Here is a 16881-nt window from a genome sequence, read left to right as displayed (position 1 = left end):
TGTTATGCTCCTGAATAAGACGTCAACCTCATATTTATTTACATGAGTCTTGTGTTTTTTATTTTAGATTATAGATGTCTTTTATAGTATATACATGTATGGGCATAAACAACACCAGTAGAAGGCAAATAGGAGCCCATGGGCCAAATCTGGCCTTCCAACAAATTATATTACATACTATCATGTTACTGTATATACCTTAATGTGCAGGCAGGGCAGTGGTTAAGACCATCACCTCGCAGCAAGAGGGTGCTAAGCTCAACCCCACTGGCTGTCTGTTGCCTTTCTGTGTGGAGTTTGCATGTTCTCCATGTGCCTTTTGTGGGTTTTCTCTGGGTCCTCCAGCTTCCTCCCACAGACCAAAAACATGCAGTTTAAGTTAATTGGTGACTCCAAATTGCCTGTAGGTATGAATGGTTGTCTGTCTCTGCACTGTATGCTGAAACGGCCTGAGATTGACTCCAGCTCCCCTGCAACCCTCAACAAAATGGATGGATGAACGTTTATGTGCGTGTATTAACATGTTGCATCGTTAATCATTTTAATCCAACTGATTTCACAGCAACAAACAGCCAGAAGCCTCTGTGCAAAGGGCGTTTCAGGTCAGCTGCAGCGCTCAAATCCGCCACTGTGCGGCACTGTTGGAAACACTCAGAGCTTAAAACACAAAGCAGTCCGGCTTTGAAGACAGGAAACTGATTTTGTTGACTCGGTTTCTAAAGAAGAGCAAGATGTCTTCCCTGGACGTGGATGATTTCATTCAGCAAAATAGAGTTCTTGCCGACCAAGTAGAAAAGTTTCGAGGCTACTGGGAGAGTGACAAACACTGGAAACCGAGGAGGGAATTCATCCTGCGGAACATAAACGACTATGAGTTTCAGCAGCTCGACCATCTGCTCTCTCTCTCCATGGTCTGGGCCAACAATGTCTTCATGGGCTGTCGGTACGTAAACACAACGCGTGTTGAGGACCACCGCACTGCATGTCTGTAAATTACTAAGTTAACTCAATATAACATATTTCACAGAGCAAGGTCACACAATGCTTCACTAGAGTACAACTGTCATAGATAATACATTACAAACAGTTTTTAAAAAACAAACAAAAAAAAAACATCTGCAACAAAACAAACAATACAGTCGAAATGGAATGAAAAATGTCTTTTTAACCCTTTTATATTATATCCCTGTTCATCTTGTTATATTTAACAATATATCCAAAAAACAAAACAATAAACAACATATTTCTTTGTGTTCTTATATCAAAATTCTCTTTAGTTTTTTCTTAAGTGAAACAATGAAATACACTTACAGGCAAATACCATATCAGTCACATATATGAGAGAATAAAGAATATGACTATGAATATAATAAATTACATATAAAGATAATACAAATATGAATAAAGTACATAAAGACAGAAAAAAGGGGGTTCATATTTATTAAGTCAGAGGTTTCAGGGAACAGTGTTTCATGGAGGTTTATTAATTTATTTCTCTTTTTAAATTATTTACTGGTGATTTTTAATAAGGTATTCAATTTTAGGTGTTTTTGAATATTCCTATTTATGAATAACACAATTGGCATAAAGAATAACAAAATCAGAGCTAGATATTCTGCAGGATTATTCTCTTGAGTTAAAGTAGCAGATTAAAATCCAGTTATGTTTTCTACCTGTATAACAGGATATGACGTTGTGTGCCATGACATCCACCCATCAATCAGTCTTCAACAGAGCTGTGATTCATTATGGCACTCCCACGTTTCACCTCCCAAATTCTCCCGTGCTATTTCTACTCTCAAAATGTCTGCAGTATAAAAGCTCTATTCAGGGCTTCAGCTTAGGAAAAAAGTACTGATCCAATAAGTACTCTATATTTTTTTCCCCCCTTCAAAGGCTTAAACAATCTTACTCAGAGTTGTATGAATCCTCTCATCTGAGCCAAATGATGAGAGGAGGAAAAGCCAAGTGTTTATGCCAAAACTATTTCTGTAAGATTTCTACATGGCGTCATCAGTCCCCAAACACCAAAGTACTTTGAATGTGTCATAATTACTTTATAAATGTGTATATACTGATTGTCTAAATTATAATCAGTTTATTTTCTGTATATCTATCTCTATCTATTTTCAGTGATATTTGCATTCTTACTTATTTATCCACCATACCACTTTGTTTATTAGAAATATGATGAATCACAGATGAATTAAAGGATGCTAAATAAATGTGCGTCACAGTATTGACATGATGTTTCTCATCTGTGATGGCAGGTACAGCACAGAGCTCCTGGAGAAAGTGAAAGACATGGCAGAGGGCGTCGTGGTGGAGGACGCACCTGTCTTCAAGACAAGAGACGAGATCATGAAACAGCAACAGGTACATGGACACACACACACACACACATACACACAGAGGAATAAAATACTGTTTCTATTAACATATGTTGAGATAATTCTTCATGTATTCCTCTCTTACGTTACAGGGTCGATGATGACCGGCTCGGGCTAATCGTCTCTTCTGGTTTCCTCTGATCAGTGACTGAAGACTGGAGGGACTCTAACCTACAGGCTGTGCTTGTAACAAAGCTGTTAACATTTGTATGGTTTATTACTATCCTACATACTATATGATGAGAGTGCAAACAGCAAAACCTTTTCTTTAAAAAAAAATCAAAAGCAGGATGAACAGTATTTTTAGGTTTTTATTTGTATAACCATCATGTCACAAAAAGCTGTTGGCAGTGTGGCCATTTCTACGCATGATTGTTTTGCATTTTTTAAAAGTGTACTCAATGTTTTTAGTGCTGTTTTTTAATAAATTCAGATCAAATATGGCAATGGATCTTGTCTTAATATTTGATGCAGAATAAAGGACTTGTGTTTTCTTCCTGTGAGATTTTCCTTATTTCTTTTAAAAACAACATTAAAAACATTTCATTGTAATTCTGTGCCCTGTCACATTTTCTGTGAGTGGATAAACAATGAAGGGCGTAACTGCTTCTGTTGCCACTGCTTCACAATTCTCAGACAAACAGTAGCAGCTGTGGGGGGGAAAACTGGGCTACTGTTTCCAAAAATGGAACATGAGCACTTATGAGTTTTTCTTTCTTATATAAAGTATTATCATTATTATTATTATTATTAGTGTACCATTTGAACAAGCAGTAATACTGTGAAAAAGCAGGAAAATAAACAGTTGCTTTTTTAGTGAGAGGGCAAAACTGAACAAGTAAAACAGAAAGGGCAAGACCTGTCTCAAAGTCTGAAAAATGTGTTTTATTATGTTTATACAGCATATTGTTATAAGTATACACTTTTTTTTTAAATTCACAACATTTTGTAACATATCCCTTCTGCTTATCAGGTGAAATAAATCACTAGTCACAATATGACTTTTACTGTCTCAGAAAAGAACTGTATTTGATGATGACTGTCTTCCATTGATTATTTAGCTGTAGTCGGGCAGCGTTAAATCATAAATGTATACTCAAGTGGTCTTTTAACTGGGTATGACATACAGATCAAATAAAAAGACAAAACGCAGGTATGAAAACAACCTCGGGCTTTTGGGGGAAAACAGTTGATGTGGTGCAGAGTGTGTTTGAGTGTGGACTTCTCTGCAGCAGTCTGCTCTGTCACTCCTATTTTAACTGCTGTCATTTCCAGCTGAGAACAGTGACTGCTTTTATTCTCTGCTTCTTTTGTTAATTTAAATGTCAACTGTGTGATTTTAAGAGAAGGCTCAAACCCGCACGTCACAGAGCAACAGAGACTTTTAGCTTCCTGTGATGGGAGGGGATGAGAGAAAAGCATGTGGGTGTGAGCCTCTACGATGAGCTGTCAGGAGAGAGGGAGATGAGAACTATTACTTGTTTTTAAAATGCTGTATTTAAAGTTATTTATTTATTCATGTTTAATTATGAACTGTGACAAGTAATAAAATGTTTATGATAGAAAATGAGCAGAAAATAAACAGCATTATGTTCTGTAAAATTAAATAATAAGGCAGATTTATTACTAAAGCAGAACATGATGCAGGAGTATACTCAAATTCTAGGTTGTTTTTTTTTTAAACCAACTTCTTGCTGATTGTAGATTTCTTTAAAAGCTGAATTACAGAAAATTAAATGATTGAAAAGAATACAGTATTTCCTCAGTTCAGCGGGGGGGGGGTTTCTCAGAGCTTTTTCCAAATAACCCTTCTCCCCACTTGTGGATTCACAGTCCAAGCTGATCCTGTTCCCTCCTGGTGTAATACCTTCTTTCTAACATCATTTTCTACCTTGGAGCAAGAAATGATTAAAGTAAAAAAAAAAAGAAGCTCAGAGCCAGCTTGCCATGATTCATAAGTGCAAGGGAGACTTGGCGGTGTTTCAGCCTGTGACATCTGCAAGTCTAAAATTACAGTGTCTCTTAAAATAACAGATATGCTGCAACAGATCAGGTATAGTTCTATATCAGCAGTATATGTTAGTGTGTGGAACATTCAACTAAAAAAATAAAAAGGATGTTTTCTGGGTTGTTAATTTGGTCTTCAACCTGCCCTTTTTCCAAACAGCCTAGTTGTGTACACACCAGCAGACATAAAAGAAAAGAAAAAAAAAAGAAAGAAAGAAAATGAAGAAAAATGTACAAAAGGAAAAAAGAATCTTAAAACTCAAACACTAACAGCATCAATCCAACCAAACAACAAAGATATATTACAAATTCTGTTAGCAATAACTTATTTCACATCATGCAATAAAAAAAAAAGTAAAATCAAGGACAAGAAACACAAATATAAGATTGATTTCCCCTCCCTCGATTTCCTCAAAAAATGTATTGGCAAGCAAGTTAACGTCCATTGTGGTTTGGTTGTTCTCTTTTTTTTTTTTTCAGGGTGGCACTTGAGTTCTTCTGATATAGTTGCTGTTTTTTTTTTCTTGATGAGGTAAAAATGAGAGACTGGAGTACTGGGATGATGAAGAGAGGGTGATGGAGAGGAAGGAGTAGAGCGAGAGAGAGAGAGAGAGAGAGGGGAGCTCAGACGTCCACCCAGCTCTGCTCCACGATGGCCGTCACCCTCTTCTCGTACTCCCTCTTGTTTTCCTGATAGAGCTGTGCGGCCTGACTGTTGGCCGGGCTGTTGGGATTTGGCTCGTCCAGCAATGACTGTGGAGGAAAGAAAAGAAAAAAGTAAAAAAAAAGTGATGAAAATATATAACATCTATTTTCCAGCATGGAACAACCAGGACAGATTTCTCTGAACGAGGTGAAGTATTGAAAATGTACTTGTATGCAATGATCTGACATCTTTTCCCCACCTTAGGTTTCTTAAAAAAAGAACAGAAAACTTGTTTGTTTTGAAATACTTTTTTTTTAAATTATTTATTTATTTATTTTTTTTTTAAGTACAAATTGAAATAAGACGGGATATTTTAAAATGGAGCTGCTTGCAGTGCAGTTAAATGTAATTAAATGTACACATCAAAATGCAGGATTCTTCAGGAGCTCATATCATTCTCAAGATCTATGCTGCATTATTTTTATATTATCTGGTTATCAGATTTTTAGTCATCCAATGTGGATTGTTAGAAAAGAGTTTAATTTACATCCCACCACCCATATTTTGTCAGATTTTATTTTAACTTTAATTTAACCTGGACAACCTCGAGATTAAAAATCTCTCTTTTTCAGTCCTGGCCATGAGAGACACAGAAACATGTATCAAAGTACATTGCAATACCAACGTAGATTACTGTTAGCAGGTCTAACTGCAGCAAAAAGGCTATACTGTCATTGTGGTATAACCCCAACATAGCCTTGGTCTTTATTTTGTGCCTGGGCCCCTCTTAAAAAGCTTTTTAAGCTTCCTAGGGTGTACCATTTCACATAAGCTAACTACACAAATGAGTATGTTGTACATGGTTTTAACTGAGGTGTGAATAAAGAAATGATGATGATGATGATCCACAACTGGATGGCCTCCTATCAGAGTATAGCTTCTCTTGAGTGTACAATGGCACAGCTCAATAGAGCCAGACCCACTACTGTACAGGCTACACCCTTCCCACAACTTTCCACACAATAACGTAAGACCTTGGATGTTCCAGCTTCAATAGACAGATATGTAATACATGTATATGTAATAATGTCCTTTTCCTTCCAGTCCACTGCTGCTTTTATTTGGTTGGTGAATGTATTTTTAATCTTTAATTTATACATTTTTTTATCATTCTGTAAAATTCCTTTCATGACTGTCTTCGTTTCCCTTATTTTAATTGTTAATGTGCCGCTGTACTATTGTTTTTTGTATTATTGTATTCTATTATTGTGTTTGAAAATAAATGTTGATCACAAAAAAAAGTACATTGCAATATCAGAATGAAACAGTGCAGTTATTAATCATGAATAAAATCTCCAATACAATCCTAAAACATTTCATCCTAAAGACAATTTAAGACTCGTAGAAAATAACACAATAACTGTCTAAGTTGCAAATAAAGTGAAATAAAATGAATGGAAGCAATCTAAAACATTTAATGAATGAGACAAAACGCATGTTCATTCTAAAATATACTTAATATATTTCTGGATTCGTTATAATGTGTTCACAAGAGCATTTTAGATGCATCAAAAAAAGTAATATTCCTTGGATTTCAATCAGGCCAGTGCATTTATAGATGCCAAGTGGCCCATGTGAACAGTGCAGGCGTGCTGTGTGTGAAGGCTCAGACAGATATAACAACCAACCTGGATGGAGGTGAGTATGGACGAGACATCATATGTGGGGCTCCAGCGATTCTGAAGGATGTCTAAACATATACTGCCATCTGCATAAACTGGTAAACAAAGAGACAACGTGTTAATGCTTCAGACCACAGAGATCAACATCACAACACAGTGTCAGAGATTCATTTCACTACATTTAATTGAGTGTATAAAATATGATACTCTTTAAAAAACAGACAGTGCAGGTGAATCCAGGGGACAGTTATGATGATTTAAATTTGTACTTGTAGTCACTAATACGCTGAAAAACAACAAGTGCCAAACTAAATTTAAAAAGTGCATAATTGGTGGAACCAGCAAATACAAATACACAAAACTATACACTGTCAAAATGAAAAAATTCAACCTCAAGAGTCAAAACTCAACTTTGTCTTGGCCAAAAACTCATCATGTTGTCTTATAACCTAATTTAAAAATGTACTACTGGGCTTTTTTAAAAGATAAATTTCATGATGAACTGGGGATGGAGAGGAATGGGGAGGAAAGAAGGAAGTTTAAACCTTGAGATAATGTGAGCATGAACTGTGCCAAAAGGGACACAACCAAACTGTAAATTTAGCATGTTTTGTTTATACACCAATAAATGAAAACTGTAGACATCAATAATGAATATTTCAAAATTTTAAGAGAAAAAAAAAAAAAAAAAAAAATCATGCTTTGTGTGCACTTCTTACCATTTGGGTGAAACATTCTGGACACAAACCGAACTGTGGGAGGCTTGTTTGGGTACTCCTCTGAAAACTCTATCAGAAGCTTAAACGTTCCTGCACACAAGGATACAGAGGAGAGGAGGAGGGGGAAAAGGAGGCGGGGTGGGGTGAGGAGGGGGCAGGCAGGATGAATGACAGAGAGAGAGAGAGAGAGAGAGAAGGAGAGTGTTGAGGGGTGCGCACACGAGTAATTTTGTGAGGAGAATACAGATGTGAAGGCTTGAGGAGGTCAGAAAAAAAAGCGAGAGAAACAATTGCGTTACTAAAAATACCACCGGCTCGACTCGGAGGAGAAAGTAATCTTTCACCGAGGCAGAGATGTCGACTCTGCAGGCTAAAAAGGAGAAAAGGAGGGAGATGACTAACAAGCGAAAACAATAAACCCTGAGTCAGCACTTCTCGTGTCTGACCCAAGTCATAATTACAAGCCAGAAAAAGTGTGTGTGTGTGTGTGTGTGTGTGTGTGTGTTTGTGCACTACTCTACTGTACTGTATGTACTTTACAGCAGAACTGCAAGTTTGTGACCAGCTGAATCTAATCAATGTTCAGCTACTTAATTACTGGTATTCATGTCAGCTATTTATTTACAAAAGTGATTAAAACATAAGTGCCAGATGCACAGATTGCACACATTATAACTTAATAAATGATTTCATATCAGTTTAGAAGATTATACAAACAGAACATTGGCTCTTTACCATCATCCCCCTACATCAAAGAAATGTGTATTTACCTTAGGGTTGGGCAATATATTGATATTATATCAATGTCGTGATATGAGACTAGATATTGTCTTAGATTTTAGATATCGTAATATTGCGTTATGTCATCAGAGTTGTCTTTTCTTGGTTTTAAAGGCTGCATTACAGTAAGTATATCATTTTCTGAACTTACCACACTGTTGTAGCTGTTCCGTTATGTACCTACAGTATTACCCTCTTTGTCATTATATCCACATTACTGGTGATTAGTTATCAAACATTTCATAGTGTAAATATTTTGTGAAAGCATTGACAGTCATCTCTACAATATTGATACAGGTATTTGGTTTAAAATATCATGATATTTGATTTTGTCCACATCGCTCAGCCCTAATTTACCTTATTTAAAAATGTCAAATGCCTTGAAACTAATGTGGAGGTATGTATTTGGAGAGTGAAACACTGTTTAAAGAGCTGAAGCTTTAATTTGAAGGTGTTAAATCCAGATTGGGTAAAAATTGTAGGAGTTGTAGATTATTTAATACTTTTGTTGAGATTGGTTAAATTGCTCAACTCAACATCACTGTATGTATCGGGGCAATGTATGCGTGCAGTCAAACCGACAGTCCTCTACAGCTGTGATATCACTGCTGCGTTTGCCAAGCCCACCTTTGAGCAATCCAATCAGATTTGAAGGATTTGATTTAAAGCTGTCTCGTATCGACGCCCCGTCACTCTGACATACACAACATTACTGGAGCTGAAGGCTCTGACTGATGTTTCACAGCTCTTTAAACTCACTGTCACTGCAAATCAGCTGTGTCTGAGTAGAGAGCCAAAACCTCTGTCCATACTCAAACTGAACTATAAGTTCATTTAATGAGTCAAATTGTTATTATATGGGGAGAAACTATTTCAAATGTAGTTTATTTCCCAAACTTTTTAATACCCAGGGAATTTGTAATCATTTTATCTGTAAAGCACTTCGATAAAAACATTCATTTAAAAAATCATGGGGATGCTTTTGAGTGTGTCATTTTGTGTTTAGTGAGACTGATTATTGTGTTTGTAACCCACTATCGCTTTTGCCATCCACATTTTATACCACACTGCTCAAAGCCTGTAAAAGATGGATAGGATAATGAATCTCTACAATAATAACAGAGCAGCAGAAAGTTAAATCAAATCCAGAGGGGGGCTCGGATAAATGTGTTCCCACCGAGCCTGCAGGTTACGGACAAGATAAATCAAAATGGAGAACTTACCATCTTCAAATGGTGTTCCCACAGGCCTGTGGAAGACAGAAAAAAAAAATAAAAAAAATACAGATATAAAAATCATTTTCAACTTTCAAACATCCCCGCCGCTACCAGCAAGGCCTCAGCTTGTTGAAAACATCGTTACTGTCTATCCTTCAAGGACTCGCTCTACGGAGACACCAAAGTCTTTATTTACTCAGCTCTTCACACTCGCTCGGTCTGTGTAAAAAAGCAGCCAATTAAAACAGTTGGCTTCATGTTTTGCATTTCTGCCAGCTTCTCCTTTGACTTTGAATTAGATGTGGAACTATTAGCGAGTCTATTTTTACTTTAAACCCGTGTGTTTTTTGCAACAGGTTTGTTTTTGTTACACCTTGTTTCTGCTCGTTCAGTTCGGTTACTTTTGGCTGCCCAGTTTGTGTTCTTCATGATTATTTATTTATTCTCTGGTAGACATAAACCCATACTTCCTTCTTGATTTTTAATGAGTCATCATTTTAAATTTCACTAATTTTACAAAGCCATTAATGGGCTAGGGCTAAGCTACATGGCTAACCCCTTCGTTAACCACTTGCCTCCAAAAGCACTGGCATTATCTGTTGCTGGTTTATTGGATGGTTCCTAGCTAAAGCCCAAATAAAAACAGGGATACAGCCTTTGTCAAATATGCCCAAAAACTATGAAGCAAGCTACCGATGATATCAGGGAAGTCAGCTTGCTAAATATTTTGAAAAGAAAGCTAGAAACTTACTTCTTCACTATAGCCTTTTCTCTCAGTCATTCTCACCCTGATGCACTACTGCACTTCTTTAAAAATGTTATATTACTTGATTTTATATTTATCTTAACTATTCTATGCTTTGCCAGTTTTACTATGTACTATTTTAAAATCATTTCTATTTCTATTTCTATCTAAACCTTGCTTTATACTCCTTTTAGGCCCTTTTAAAATGTGACACATTTGATGCATTTTCTTTTGCTGTAAAGCCCTTAGAGCTGCATTTCTTGTATAAAAATGTACAATACAAATAAAGTTATTATTTTTACTATGGTTGAGTCCTTATCTTTACTTCTCCTCCTTCTCTGACCCCATCTACTCCAGCCCTAACAGTGTCTCCCCCCCCACACATCCTGCCATCAAAACACCCGCTGCCGATTTTCTACATGCTGATTTTTGCTCTGTGCCGCAAAATCTGAAATATATCTATTTTTCTATATAAAAAAAAGCAGGAGAGCGAGAATGCAGAGGGTGCTGAGGGAATCTGTGCATCACAATCGCAGAGGTACAGGAAAGACAGCAGGGCGGAGTTGGATTTAGAGCATGACTCACCCAAAAATAACAGCGTTCCAAAGCATGATGTTGTTCTCTGACGGCGCTCCGCTCACACCAGTAGGAGGGTCTTCTTGAAGTCTAGGATGAGACGGAAAGGAAAAAAAGGGACACGAGGGAAAAGAGGGGCAAGGAGAAGCAAGGACAGAGTGAAAAAAAGAGAAAAAAATAGAGAAAAGGAAAAAAGAGGCATACAGAAATGAAAGAGAGCAGTAAATAAAAGGCAGAGATGGATAGAGATGGAGGCAAAAGACAGAAAAACAGGGGCCAAAAAAGATGAAGAAGATGAAGAAGATGGCATGGGAAAAAGAAAAAAGGAAGAGACACAGGGGAGAGAGAAAGGCAGTAAAAAAAAAAGGAAAGGATGGGAGAGAGCGTGAGGATTTTAATTAACACCTTGACTGCAGGATAATTATCAGTCATAACACGAACTGCTGTATCAACATGACTTTAGTAGACGGCCGGGCTCGCAGGATCAACTGCACACTGCCCGTCCTGCTGTCACATGTCAGTTTACATAAGATATACCATTAACACTCATCTCAAGCACTACTGTACTGTGACTGTATCGCCAGTGAGTATCTATAAAGCCTTCAAGATTTGAACCCGAGATCCACAGAGCTGCACAAGTTCGCCCTTCACCTCAAATAACTTGGTCACGGTCGAGCTGTACATGTTTGTTTTGTTGGCGTCCATTTCTGATCTGTACGACTTCTGGAAACTCAGGGTCTGTGATTTCTTTAGCAGGAAAGACTATGTGGTGCAGAGGAAGTGATGTGTTTTACATCTGCAGCAGCAACAACAACAACAGTGGTGTGCTTGGATTACACAGAGGAACTGAGTGGCTAGCAGTAAATATCACTTACTGTAAAGAAATGTTCACTGATATGTTGATTCACAGAAAATGACTATTCTTACTACTCTTTTCAGGCCTACTTAAAAAGCTAAATAGATGCTGTTTCAAGTGAGAGCTGAAACTTTTCATTATCAATTCATCTGTTGATTATTTTCTTGATTAACCAATTCATCAATCTATAAAATATGGTCAATAACTGTTTCCCAAAGCCCAGGATGACACCTAAAATGTCTTTATTCTGACCAAAAGTCCACAACCCAAATATACAATATAATATACGGTTTACTATCATAAAAAGGACTGAAAAAAAACTGAAAACATTCCCATTTATGAAGCTGGAGCAAGAGAAGTTAGGTAATTTTTCTTAAAATGTGACTAAAAAAAAGAATAAATGATCAAAATAGTTGGTGATTAATTTCGAATCACTGTCACATACATTCCTACCTTAAGATTTTTCATTTGACAGGATATACAAGAAAATTCTGGGATATCATGTCTGAAGATGTCACTGTGGGCTCTTAGAACTTTTATCTTTATTTAATTTTTTTTTATTTTTTTATTATTATTGTTTTGTTTTGTTTTTTACAGCCAAAAATCATAATATCTCAATTAATCATTAATGGATACCTTTATCACAACTCCACAAAGAAACCTGCCAAAAGCTGTTTGACAGGTGATCTCTGCAAAGTCCAGTGCAAAGATGCCACAGCAACAACTGCCTAGCAACAAAGGACGTCAACAAATCAAAACACACATGTCGCATGTCAACATTTTAAAATAAGTTTCTGACGACAGCCACCAGTTTGTTCAATTACTGATCGGTGGTGAGATATAACACAGGTTTCCAGTGGACGGGGCCCACATGACAAATAAGAGCATTGTAGCTGAATTGAGCCTCACACCCCAAAGTGGGACTGTCAGTATTGTGCCACGGTCAAGGTCTCGCATCACAATCACCTAAAGCATGTAGGCCAAGTGCAGGATCACAACCCCGACAGACTATTTAGACGTGCGATCGTATAAAAGCTGGTTTAATAAGAGCTTACAGCTACAAAACAAGGTAGGCTGATTTGTGCGTCTGTGTTCGGATCCATGTCTAAGTCCCAAGCTGCATACAGACCCGCTGCAATTAACCTCATTTACTGTAATCTGCCTGAGCTCTCTGCTGGTAAAGGGCTGCTCCGCTGAACCTCCCATCTAGTAAATACACTAATAGTTACTTCATTGTTACTGGTAAACTGGGGGCTACTGACCAGTTCACGGACAGCAGATTTGGGGAACTGGTAGATGTGTCTAATTGGTTTATTTGGTATAAATTTAAAAGATTACACCATTAGTTGATTAATCAATAAGTCAATTAGCAGAGTATTAATTGGCAACTCTAATGGGGAACTTTTGGTCAGACAAAAACAAGATATTTGAGGACATCATTTTGGACTGAAACTGACATTTTACAGGCTAACTAACTAAATAAATGATGAATATAATTGGTATTACAATATATGATGAAAATAACTGTTAGTGTGGCCAAGGAAACCCTAAACACCATGCAATCAGTTCTGTGACGCAACTTACTCCCATTTCACTAAAGGAAATTCTCATTTAGTGAAATCGAGTATCCAAGTTTACAGAATGACAGGCACATAAACTGTGGAAAAAAACTACTAAAAGATTAGATAAATGTTAAAATACCAAAACCAGTCTGGCTTAATAACTCCTGAAGCTATTTTAGAGCTAAATCTTCACTAAAATACTATTAAAGAGCAAAATAGTTGAAAAAAAGAAACTGCAGGTATTGACAAATTAGGTGATGCTTGTGTGTTTTTCAACTTTGAAAAAAAGAGGGAGAAGCACTTTAAACCCCCGAGTGTCACTTCACATCTAAAAAGTACTGCTGACAAAACATCATACAACTGGTGCTGCTGTTAAAACAATCACACAGCTCCGGTTCCAGACAGATATTGCACAAATAATTTGACTTACAGATCAAACGAGAGAGGTTAGGCAATATCACGCTAGACTGCGTTCAATCAGCCAGCCTTGGCGTGGACACGTCAGGCTGATCCAGGAATGTGCCATTGTCCCCCCCCCCCCCCCCCCTTTGCCTCGGTGTGTTACAGTTTACCACCTGGGGACCGGCACAGCAGAGTAGGGTTACACTGACACCTTATCCCCCCCCCCTCCTGCTTCAACGGCTGTTCTCAGCAGAATAGCTTAGCATCTTTCTTTCTTTTTTTTCCCCCACTGACCGGTGTATCTGTTTATGTGTGTGTGTGTGTGACTAACACACACGCAGTATGCCATATGGAGTACAACAACAGATTGGGGGTAGCAGGTAGTACAAGGTGTGATTGTCCCACCAGGAATGAACCTAAACATGCTCTTCACAACAGGAGTTTTGAAGATAACCATATATGAAGATGAAGAAACATTATGATTGATTAAATACTGGATTAAAAAAGAGATGCACTTAAAGAGGAGGCATGCACACATCCAAAATATTAAAAAAGGTGGACCTATTACACACACACACAAAATATATCTTTTTTTTTAGAGACACACTGGGGGTTGTGCAACACCTGCAAGCCACGTTGCTGTCAGGGGGAAGTATAGAAACCATCATGTTAGCAGGCTGGTGACATTTGGTGCCCTTTTTCTTAGCAGCAGAAATTAAAACCCCACAGCTTGCACCGACTGCCTTGAGTACTTTGGATAAATCCTATTGTGTTTACTTTCTAATCAGATTGAGAAAGAATGGCTTTAATGAATTGCTCTGAAGTCTTTTGATCAGCCCACCTCAGGTAACCTCAGCTAGCTGAAGTTACACGAAACTACAATAGCATAGTTTCTATTAGAAACTAGCAAGAGAGGAGAAAAGGCAGAAAGACTTACGCTATCCCTGTACACAACAAAACAGCCTTATTCAGATATCGTGTTGCAACATTTAAAAACATCCAACTGTGCAATGTCAAGCTTATAGACATCAGCTGCAGAGACAGAAACGTGTAAATTTACCTTTGTTTTGCTCCAGTCTGTCTACATATATATATGTAGACAGACTGAACCTATATACACACATATTCAGTTTCTTATGCAGCTAAAAGCTAAACGCTAAAAGCTAAGCTACCGACAGGCTTCATCGGCTAGCGCTGCAGCTAACACTTAGCTACACACACAAACACAGGAGATGACCGTACCTTTTAAAATCTCTCATAAGCCGTCTCCTCGCCGGGGTCGACATTATTCAAAATGGAGGAGGGGGGGTTGGTTTGTCTTTCCTTTTCTGTCTTTAAAAAGAACTAAATCGGGATTATAAACCCTTAAAAAACGATCCGAAACCAAATCCGGTGTTTCTTCCGCCTGTGAGCCCCTTTTCTTCTTCTCCCAAAACAACTGGCTACTGCTAGCTCGCTATTTATGGTGACGTCGGTTGCTTACAGGGCTGCCAGCAGAGGTACAGCCCCTTTATGCTACAGACAGGATGTCGATGTTGAACATGTTAATCTAAAAAAAAAGAGCCAACTGTATTTCTGTTGGTATCAGTGCATGACAAAACACCATTGTGTATCTTAATCAGAATCAGGTTTTAAGTATGGGTTTTTTTTCTACATACAAGGCTTTGGTCTGATGATGCATTTAATAAACACAGTGCGAGGACAAAAGCAGGCAAGTACTGCAAAGTGCAAGAACATAAATTCACAAAATAACAATAGATGTGAAAAAGTGTCTGCACAGCTCTATTATTGATCAAAATAAAACACCATTGTATCCTAATCGCAAGTCCTTCCTCCCTGCAGCTGTACAATCAGCACTGCTCCCAGTAGATCTCACACAGGCCTGACCTGAACTATTTGACAAACTGCACTTTTAAATGTAAATGACTGTGCAATATTAGGTAGTGTTTCAGGTATATGACTACTTAGGTTCAACTGTGCAATATGTATTTTTCCCCCATTTTAAATCTGTGCAATAGCCTACTGATATCAAACTCAGGTATATTATCACTTTTGTACATAATGTTAATATTACTTATTATTGTAAATTTCCCCATCATGAGACTCATAAAGGAATATCTTATCTTATCACATCTTATCTTATCTTATCTTATCTTATCTTATCTTATCTTAACTTATCTTATCTTATCTCATCTTATCTTATCTTATCTTATCTTATCTCATCTTATCTTATCACATCTTATCTTATCTCATCTCATCTCATCTTATCTTATCACATCTTATCTTATCTTAATCAGTCTCAAGTTCATTGCCAAGTAGGTTTTTTCACATACAAGGCTTTGGTCTGATGATGTAAACACGAGGACAAAAGCAGGCAAGTACTGCAAAGTGCAAGAACATAAACTCAAAAAATAACAATAGAAGATTTGAAAATTTGAAAAATGCAACACTACATAGCTCTATTATTTTTTTATATGCTATCACATGCTGAATGTCAAGGTAACCTGCAGTCTGGTGTCATCCCAGAAGCCCTGAATTTATAAACTATGCAGTCATTATAGTTTCTGAAAACCTGTTTTTAATAATCATAAAGGCTTTACATTGCTTCAGTATTCAATTGGAAACTGAAGGTATTTCTGTGATACCTACAAACCCATGCTGCTAGTATTGTAACATTCCTCGATAAAATGATGCTTAATGGTACATACTTGAACTTGAGAATTTTGTTCCTGCTGAAGATGAAGTGAGGCTCAGGTAGAGGCCAGACTCTGCCATGTGTGCCTATTATAGGCACATAGTATTATGTGAAATATGATAGGAAACCATCAAAAGAATTATGTGATTTTATGTGAATATCAAAAATATTATAAAAATTGATATTGGATCCCCATTTTTACCTGAGTCCTTTGATTTCCCAAAGAAAATGTTGATAACAATCACACAGGCTCAAACAGAGACTTTCTCTTAGGGGCCACCTGGCCATTTGGGCCCCTAGACCTGTACCAAGAAGATCCCATGCCTATAGTATCATCAATATAATTCCTATAGTGGCAAACTGCTTAAAATTGAGTTTATAAAACCGTATCAGCCTATTTTTCCTCTCTACTGTTATTGCTAGTGTGTGATACTGTTCTCATAGGTCTGTGGCCCTCAGTAGTTCACTGTGCAGTGCATTTATCACAACATTAATAGTGTTTGTTGCATAGCCCCTCCTTCAGTTCACCATTATTTACCTCACCAAACATTTCTATTTTGCCTTTCCTTTTTGGCTATCTTGCTCTGATGAAAGCATCATTCAT

The 16881-nt window shown here is 37.3% G+C and overlaps 2 protein-coding genes across 2 annotated transcripts; one reads left to right on the top strand and one right to left on the bottom strand.

Annotated features, from left to right (window-relative positions):
• The first annotated feature begins 718 nt into the window (after window positions 1–718).
• On the top strand, window positions 719–3093 carry cdkn2aipnl (CDKN2A interacting protein N-terminal like). Its single transcript, XM_053332404.1, has 3 exons — window positions 719–943; window positions 2271–2376; window positions 2483–3093. Exons 1-3 carry the CDS (start codon window positions 732–734, stop codon window positions 2489–2491), a joined length of 327 nt encoding a protein of 108 aa, XP_053188379.1. The 5' UTR covers window positions 719–731; the 3' UTR covers window positions 2492–3093.
• An 836-nt stretch (window positions 3094–3929) lies between these two features.
• Window positions 3930–14997, bottom strand: ube2b (ubiquitin-conjugating enzyme E2B (RAD6 homolog)). Its single transcript, XM_053332402.1, has 6 exons — window positions 14825–14997; window positions 10772–10852; window positions 9448–9473; window positions 7445–7534; window positions 6732–6820; window positions 3930–5150 (listed from the first exon to the last, which is right to left on the bottom strand). The coding sequence occupies exons 1-6, from the start codon at window positions 14866–14868 to the stop codon at window positions 5022–5024; spliced, it is 459 nt and encodes a 152-aa protein (XP_053188377.1). The 5' UTR covers window positions 14869–14997; the 3' UTR covers window positions 3930–5021.
• Between the last annotated feature and the right edge of the window lie 1884 nt (window positions 14998–16881).

Source organism: Scomber japonicus, chromosome 13 (assembly GCF_027409825.1).
Source record: "Scomber japonicus isolate fScoJap1 chromosome 13, fScoJap1.pri, whole genome shotgun sequence".
NCBI classification, from domain to species: Eukaryota; Metazoa; Chordata; class Actinopteri; order Scombriformes; family Scombridae; genus Scomber; species Scomber japonicus.
This window is presented reverse-complemented; position numbering and strand designations above follow the sequence as displayed.

Excerpts from the sequence above, each read along its gene's own strand:
- cdkn2aipnl (XM_053332404.1), top strand. The coding sequence starts at position 732 with ATGTCTTCCCTGGACGTGGATGATTTCATTCAGCAAAATAGAGTTCTT. Across the intron at positions 944-2,270 it reads AATGTCTTCATGGGCTGTCG|GTACAGCACAGAGCTCCTGG; the intron begins GTACGTAAACAC and ends CTGTGATGGCAG.
- ube2b (XM_053332402.1), bottom strand. The coding sequence starts at position 14,868 with ATGTCGACCCCGGCGAGGAGACGGCTTATGAGAGATTTTAAAAG. Across the intron at positions 10,853-14,824 it reads CTTATGAGAGATTTTAAAAG|ACTTCAAGAAGACCCTCCTA; the intron begins GTACGGTCATCT and ends GTCTCATCCTAG. Across the intron at positions 6,821-7,444 it reads CAGAATGTTTCACCCAAATG|TTTATGCAGATGGCAGTATA; the intron begins GTAAGAAGTGCA and ends TTTGTTTACCAG.